Source organism: Mytilus californianus, unplaced genomic scaffold (genome assembly GCF_021869535.1).
Source record: "Mytilus californianus isolate M0D057914Y unplaced genomic scaffold, xbMytCali1.0.p SCAF_3, whole genome shotgun sequence".
Taxonomy (NCBI): Eukaryota; Metazoa; Mollusca; class Bivalvia; order Mytilida; family Mytilidae; genus Mytilus; species Mytilus californianus.
Genome location: NW_026262679.1, coordinates 69779589 through 69788267, shown reverse-complemented (window position 1 = coordinate 69788267; position 8679 = coordinate 69779589). Strand labels below are relative to the sequence as shown.

The window sequence follows — 8679 nt, the reverse complement described above, 5'->3', positions numbered from 1 at the left end:
GAAAGTAAAATGAATGAAGAAAGTTAAGAATGCCAAACATAAGATTGATTTACAACTGACATGGTGCACTTGACGGCAGATTTTTAAAAGTCCAAAGAAAATAGGACGTTGGTTAACGTACTTAAAAGTACTAAAGATAATGACTTTTTTGACTAATTGCTTGTTCAAATAAATAATAAGTTCTTTTAATACAAATATTTTCTCTTATTTACGCAACAATTATTGTGTTTGTGTCTTCAGGGGCGAATATTGATTGGTATATCCTCGTTGATGCCTGCGGCAGAATAACAGTAAATGGTTCGCGCTGCAGCTCGCTGCTGGACACCGTTGTTCAAGTGTCTCTTGTCTATAATTGTTTTGTAGAAGTTTCGATATGACAATATTGTTATGCTTATAGTCAATGTGGATCCCGGACTCTCGGAGCGCGACATCGGACGTGAACAAAATGACTGTCATCAACTATTTAATTAGTTCCAGCATTTGAAAATGACATCTCGATTGGCATGTAATTAAAATAGTATATAAATATGAAAATCTTAAATCTTAGAATTAATAATTGTCCATCCCAGTCTTATATAAAGTGTCACCAATGTCACCACATAACACTTCTATAAAGTTGCTTGACGAACATTGTCACCAAATTCAAACGATTTAGAAATCTATGGAAAAATTGGAATAACATAAAATACTCAGAATTTCTGTTAAAGAAACAAATATGGATGTACAAAGAGACATTCCTCTACAATTTTACAACTATTGCCGTGCGTTTGAAGAAGATGTAGTCAACGATTGCTGTGATTCCGGCCCTTTGCTTGTCGACACGTCTACCGACTCGGGAATGTACAAACACCAAATCGACGACGGACAAATGCAGGGTCTTATTGGACCAAACCAAACAATGTGTATTGGTGAGGACGATGTCTTTGTGGACAGTTTCGACGCCCGTAGAGATTATTTTGACTATAGATTCGGCATGAAGCCTCAAAGGCAAGCAGCTAATGTTAGGGAACGGAAGCGAATGATGAGTATAAACTCTGCTTTTGAAGAACTCCGTTCATTTGTGCCAACATTTCCATATGAAAAACGACTCTCTAAAATAGACACTTTGCGCTTGGCCATTGCTTATATTGCTTTACTTAGAGACATGTTGAAATCAAAGGAGACAGATCCACTACTCTTTCTTGAGCAATCTCTAAAATCTGGTGTTGGTGGAAGAAGAAGGGCTATTTGGAACACTAGTGGTAAGAACTCATTAATCAACTTTTATTAGACGGAAAATTACGCATTGACGTATATACCATTGCATTTAGTTTGTAGTATCTTTTTTTAAAAGATAATTTCTATGTTGTAAAAAGTATACCTCTAGAATTATTTTTTTTGTCTTGAGTTTAAAAAAAATAATGTTATTTCAATATCAGTATTGACGGATATACTGTTGGGGTATGTCTTTAAAATGTTTTAAAGCAGATAGGTATCATTTCTTATACTTACAAGGACGAATTTTATAGATTTAAGAATTACTTGCCTTTTACTTGATAATGATATATTTATTTTTATTTAAAGCATCAGAAAAGAATGTTTGAACATACTAACCTTTACCCGTCTGTCTTTGCTAAGATGAATTATATATTCATTATGTTATTTTTTCTAAGAGACAAAATATATTTATTCTGTATTTGCGCTATGGTTAATCATTCAAATGACCAGTAAAAATGACTTTTTAGTTTTTTGTTGTGGTGCCTTCTGTTCTTAGACCAGGAAAATATCCCGTTATTCTTGAAAGTCTTTAACATTAAACAAATGTCATATTTTATCTTTTCGTATTTACAAGAATCCTAAGTAATGTACCTGCCGTGCTGTTTCATTTGTTGTGATTTGTGATTTTTTTCTTTTAACTAGAACAAAATTCCAGTGCAGTCAATGAAATATTATGTAAATGTTCACAGCCAAACCGAATTAAAATATAACTTTTTCTTAAAAAATATGTCTCAAAAGGATCGAATCATTATTACATTTGCACGAACTTACAAACAATGAGTTGATTCTTTGAATTATTTATTGTCACAAGCTTCGAGAAAAGTTTTATTTAATGCAAGTGAAAAAAAAATTTAGATATTTTTTTTTTGCAAGTCTCCTATATAATTTTAATCTTTCATTTAATATATTCATTTTTCGAATGTTTTTTTTCAATAACAATGAAAGAACATATAGTATAGAAGTAGGAGATTTATATCAATATTAAATCTAAAGCATTATATTTCTACTAACTATTTATTTTCTATTCGTCCATACATGAAAGTATTATATCAATATAATACTTCCATGGTCCATACTACATATAATTTCACATAAAGGTTGATTAATTCTGATCTAAAGCGACGGATAACAAGGTAGTTTGAGCAGTAGTGGCTTCCTAAATAGTTGTATAGTAGACATTGTAAAAAGGTGATTTGCGTTCTAAAAATGGAGGACAACTTTGATCAAATATCCGTTTCAAATCCACACAACATCCTTTTTTCAAAAAGGTCATTGACATCTGTTGGAATTTGATTCAGAATACTAGTATTAAAAAGTCTATATCATATGCTTTTTTAAACTTTTTTGTTAACAATACCACATATTACCCCCAAAAAAATATTTTCCGCGCTATATGTTACTGTTGAAAGCATTTTGATAAGCATCGACTCCTGTATTATTTTGCAAACCAGGTGATCTGTTTAGAAATAAGACATGATATTGTTAGAACTTCAAAGCACACTTATTGGAGTAGTGATATAATAAATAGAAATAAAGATTGACAGAGATTTTAAAAATGGCCCTTGTGTGAAATAAATTCCGGGAATATTAAACATACCTCTATAATATATACGGAGCTGATTTTAATCAGATTGTGTAGAAATGAATAATTAACAGTTGACCGTTATGTGACGGCATAGATGTTGAAACAAACAATAAACCGACGAAATCGTTGTAAAGGGAACGATAAAAAAAAAACAATAGATATTATTTTTCCTTTTTTTATTATTTCAGATCTTAAAGCACGTTTGTCTTGGATTAGATGGGATAATCTTGGAGTTCACCGTAGACCAAAGTTAGAAGACCTTTCGTGATGAATCGACTATACCACTTTATACTGTGTTGCTATTTATATATTTATTTTTCGTTTTTGTTTTGTAATAAATATAGATTTTAAACATTTGTATGTCTGCAGTCGCATTATTATGATATCGATCTCATTCTCAAATAAAAACAAGAACCTAAATATGGGACTGAGATGTGGGTTCAATGAGACGGCATCCACACGAAACAAAAACAACAACAATTACTAGTAAACATCATCAGGTCAACATACGATCTTTGTCTATAGACAACTATCTATACCATGCATATCACAAGCCCTAAGTGGTTAGTCGAGAAAGCTGTAAATAGATCGAAAAGAGACTATCATATATCTGTCATCAACACCAAATTCCTTAATGACATTAAGTACGTTACAATTATCTAAATACATTACAATTAAGTTGAATTAACTAAAACATTACAATTGACTTAAACAACCAATGATGATATATCTGACTTTGGACAGGCACCGTGCATGTGTTGTGGGATTCATCAAGTTCTTTTTTCAAATCTCGAGAATACCTTTTTCTTTTATTATCGGCGCACTTGTACAAAAGGAATGTACAATATACTATATAAATACAGAAAAAGCACTAAACAAAAATAATGATAAACAATGCCGAACTAAAATGATTAAATGGAATCAAGATCAAAGTACTCAACCCAGGGTTTTCGATATCACAAACTTGTCAAAACATTTACTAAACTTTATCATCGGTACAAGGACATCATTCGTAAATATAAATCAACGTGCAGACATCTTATACGTTCAGGTATTTCACATCCAATCTTTTATGATAGTATTCTATACAAAGCACAAAAATGTCGTCATTCACCTCAAAAGCTAACCAAACCTTTAAACAAACTAATTCAGAAGGTATATAGTTACGATACTGTTGTCAGGTCATTAAAGATGGCATTTTTTAGAATTAATATTGATTCACTATGCATAGGGTCTTTGCATCGGAAATAAACACATTTATTCAAAAACCAGTTGTTGGCATGATACGGGTTATGTTCTTCTCGTATATTTTATGATGGTATGATACTAAACCCCTAACGGGAGGGATTGTGCTTGATTTTCATATGATGAAGACATAATTTTTCAATCAGTTTAATTGAGGTCTGGAACGGCCGGGCATGTCAGTAACTGCTATTAGTCCCTTGTTAATTTATGTGTCATTGTCATTTTGCTTAGCTTCAACTGTTACCTAGTCTGACATCGGACTTCTTTTTAACTGAGTTTTACTGTGCGTACTGCTTTGTGTTTGTTTATTCTACATTGGCTAGAGGTATAGGGGGGGATTGAGATCTCACAAAACATGTTTAATTTGCGCCTGTCTCAAGTCAGGAGCCCCTGGCCTTTGTTAGTCTTGTATGTTTTTTAAATTTTAGTTCATTTATATGTTTCGGAGTTTAGTGTGACGTCCATTTTCGCTGAACTAGTACACCTTTTTGTTTAGGGGCCAGCTGAAGCCCGCCTCCGGGTGCGGGATTTTCTCGCTGTGTTGAAGACCCATTGGTGGCCTTGGGCTGTTTTCTGCTCTTTGGTCGGGTTGTTGTCTCTTTGACACATTCCCCGTTTCCATTCTCAATTTTCATTTAAAATTTTACTCAACCATCGAGTATGGAATCATGTCGTACAGTAGTATAATGTAGTGTTGACGACTGGAGTAGATTTTATACAATAACGCCATAAGAAGTGCAGGAAGGAAAATGGTAACGCCCAGCGTAAATAAAGGTTCAATGCAGTGAAAAAAAGCAGTAAACATTCAATTAATAATAAAATCTACATTGATTTCTTATTTTTTGTATTATTTTTTTTTCATACATTTGCTGACCTTTAGTTTTCTCAAGAATTTGTACAAATCCTTGGTTTTCTAAAACAGAATTTCTTAAAATCTGTCCAAGTCGTATGTCGCACACTTAGTAAGATTTACCAAGTAACACACTTTACTAACCAGTTTCAATATATAATACAAGTTTGCCTTCATGCGGTATATGTTGTGGGATCTTTTAAAACATAAAAGTGTTCATTTTAAATTTATTTGATTATTTGAATGTTAATTGATCATTCTACGTTTATCTAAAAAATTGAAAATGATTTGGAAAATATTCAAGATATTGGGTCAAAGGGAGATAACCGAAACTAGATATGAAGATTTTGTTTAAGAGCTTCACATTAAACTTTTATCATGTTGTAATTCTCCAATGCCAAAGCCCGCACTGTATGAACACTTAAGCAGGAATCCCCCGATACATGTATCACTAAAAAAGTAAAAAACGGCACAGAATTAATTCTAGCGAATCTGTTTTTTTTTCAGCGCATTTCTGATTTTCAAGGCCAGTTTATTTTACTAGTATTCGATGCAACAGGTTACAAAGAGATAAATTCGCATACTAAATATTGGCGGAAAACTTGGCCAATGTCATTTTAAATGTGCATAAGCATTTAAAGATATCTCGGAAAATTTAATTCTACTTCAGTGCTATCCGTAACTCATTTTACAAATGCTGAAAACGCCTTGTTTCAACAGTAGAGATAGAGGGTAGCTTTCTCTTTTTCTCATATTGCTTGATCAATTTGTTGTTTTCATATGGCATAATGTTGCTCTTGTTGCACAAATTGTGTGCCTGCGTGTTATAGTAACAAACGTAACGAGAAATTATTTTACCCAAAAGCCTATGTCTTTCAGTACTGCACGGGGTCGAATAACTTGAATAAATAGATAGATTGCAAATGCGGATCCAGGATTTTGAAAAAGTGGGGACCCGCGGGCCCCCAAACTAGACAAAGTTTGGAGTGGAACCGTAAACAGTCTGGATTAACCATAAATGTAGCTCCCGATAAAGGGGGCCCCGGGAACCATGCCCTCCTCCCATAAATCCGCCTCTGGATTGTGCATAATTCCTTGCGTGGAGTCAAATCCTTATTTCGATAAAAGAAAGAATGAGATAATTTGCCTGCCCAAATTTTGCAACACACACGTATATATAGCTAGTCAGTGGGGTTGTCCTACGAGCAGATAGTTGTTTTTATTCTTTAAAGCATTTGGTGTTTGTGGAAGCTCTTCAGTATCTTTTAATTTTTATTCGCGCACATCTTTCTATAGACTCTTGTCGATTTAAAGCTTGATAAATGGTAAAGATTCTTTTAAGTGTCTTTCGTTTGAAGAATGTATCCTTACTTATATGTGTTTGTCTTTTTTTGTCTTTTTTTTTGAAAAGGAAATCTCGCGACGGGAATCTCTCTTTGCCGTATGGTTTGTGAAAATTTAATAATACATTTTGTACGTGTAAATTTGGATGAAATATTTACTTTTTAACCCCAAAAAATTAGAAAATCCGTTTTTAAGTCTTTTCTGGATATGAATCGTGTTGCTGGGTTTCTGTCTTGTTTATGTATTTCTTTCCTCGTACTCCAATAATTTATAAAAACACTCTTCAAATATCATATAATTGGCATGTCTTTTGGTTGATTTTAACCCAACAAACCTGGATTTACACATTTTAATTCTGTTCATGATATACAGTTTTATAAAGAACTAAATGAAAAAAAATTATTTGTACAGTCTACTGGAACATGCGCATCATTAGCAATGGGTTCCATTCAGTATAAAATGCAAAGTCGGCTTTCCTCTGTCGGAACTTTAATATAAATTATATGGTTCGCTACTGACCCCGTACGGATCCATAGAGGGTTAGTAAAATCCATAGGGGTGAGGCCGGAGGCCGAATCTCCTATGGATTTTATTCACCCTCTATTGTCCGTAGGGGGTCAGTAGTTAACCGTATAACGAATTTATCGCACGCGATACTTTTTCTGCAGCGTTTTGTAGAAAAATAAACAATGAAATACAAAAACATCAATAGATGACGTCACCATTAACAGTAGACGTGACGTCATGAACCCACTATGGAATTTACTAACCCCTACGGATCCATAGGGGGTCACCACGTGACGGCGTTAAACCAATCACAACGTGATAATTTACCAGCGGTGCGATAAAGTCTCATATATTGACATATGTATAATTATCCATTTTTAGATGGTGACGTTCCCTTGTCACCATCTTACGGTGTTTATATATCTCAACTTGTACGATTCGCTCTTGTATGTAACAATGTTTTAGATTTTAACGAGAGAAATTTATGTATTACTGAAAAATTATTACACCAGGGTTTTCGACATCACAAACTAGTCAAAACATTTACTAAATTTTATCATCGGTATAAAGACATCATTCGTAAATATAGCTCAACATGCAGACTTCTTATACGTTCAGGTATTTCACATCCAATTTTTTATGGAAATATTCTTTATAAAGCACAAAAATGTCAGTATTCACCTCTGAAGCTAACAAAACCTTTAAATAGACTTATTAAGAAGGGATATAGTTACGATACTGTTGTCAGGTCATTAAAGATTGCATATTTTGGCGTTAATATTGATTCACTTATAGGGTCTTTGCATCGGCACTAAACACATTTATTTAAAAACCAGTTGTTGGCATGACACGGGTTATGTTCTTCTCATATATGTTATGATGGTATGATACTAAACCCCTAACGGGAAGGATTGTGCCTGATATTCATATGATGAAGACATAATCTTTCAATCAGTTTAATTGAAGTCTGGAGCTGGCATGTCAGTTAACTGATAGTAGTCTGTTGTTATTTATGTATTATTGTCATTTTGTTTATTTTCTTTGGTTACATCTTCTGACATCAGACTCGGACTTCTCTTGAACTGAATTTTAATGTGCGTATTGTTATGCGTTTACTTTTCTACATTGGCTAGAGGTATAGGGGGAGGGTTGAGATCTCATAAACATGTTTAACCCCGCCGCATTTTTGCGCCTGTCCTAAGTCAGGAGCCTCTAACCTTTGTTAGTCTTGTATTATTTTTAATTTTAGTTTCTTGTGTACAATTTGGAGTTTAGTATGGCGTTCATTATCACTGAATGCGAACCTTCAATTAAATTTCTCTTTTCGAATTTCTACTAGGATTTCCCTAAAAAATAAATCATAGACAGTATTTGCTTTTTGTGCGGTCGGAGATGTTTATTTCGTACCGGTAGTCAATTATTTGTTCCAAATCTAATCTTTTGGAACTCCTGAAATTATATTTCCCAAACAGTAATCAGGTTTGGAAAAGACAGTACTACCAGTTTGGTTTTGACTTTGACATGCTGAATATTGATTTGCAGAAAAATCATGATTAATTTCATTTTAAAAAACCTCAAAACTTTGCAATCCGTCTATCTAAATGATCAAAAACTTTTATAAGCACTCGAGACATGGGACTATTATACTAACACTAGTCCCAGTCGAGACATACACTATTAAATTTGGCTTCTCAATGTTTACAAAAATGATTTCATATTAAACATTTAAAGTATTCCTATAGATACCTTTACATCTAGGAAACACCTAAAGTATGGACTAACAAACATACTATCATTTCGTGTTACTGCTGTTTTTTTGGAATAGTTTTCCAGACCGTGACACACATTCAATATTGTATATATATCTCTGCATTCAAGTAAAAGCCTTGTT

General features: G+C 33.3%; 1 protein-coding gene across 1 annotated transcript; it reads left to right on the top strand.

Annotated features, from left to right (window-relative positions):
* Positions 1–643: 643 nt before the first annotated feature.
* On the top strand, positions 644–3135 carry LOC127734979 (helix-loop-helix protein 13-like). The gene is made up of 2 exons (XM_052245032.1): positions 644–1241; positions 3031–3135. Exons 1-2 carry the CDS (start codon positions 716–718, stop codon positions 3108–3110), a joined length of 606 nt encoding a protein of 201 aa, XP_052100992.1. The 5' UTR covers positions 644–715; the 3' UTR covers positions 3111–3135.
* The last annotated feature ends 5544 nt before the right edge of the window (positions 3136–8679 follow it).

What these genes read in the sequence shown, in the direction of transcription:
- LOC127734979 (XM_052245032.1), top strand. Translation starts at nt 716, where the DNA reads ATGGATGTACAAAGAGACATTCCTCTACAATTTTACAACTATTGCCGT. An exon ending in GGCTATTTGGAACACTAGTG is followed by an intron (nt 1,242 to 3,030) that starts GTAAGAACTCAT and finishes TTATTATTTCAG; the next exon opens with ATCTTAAAGCACGTTTGTCT.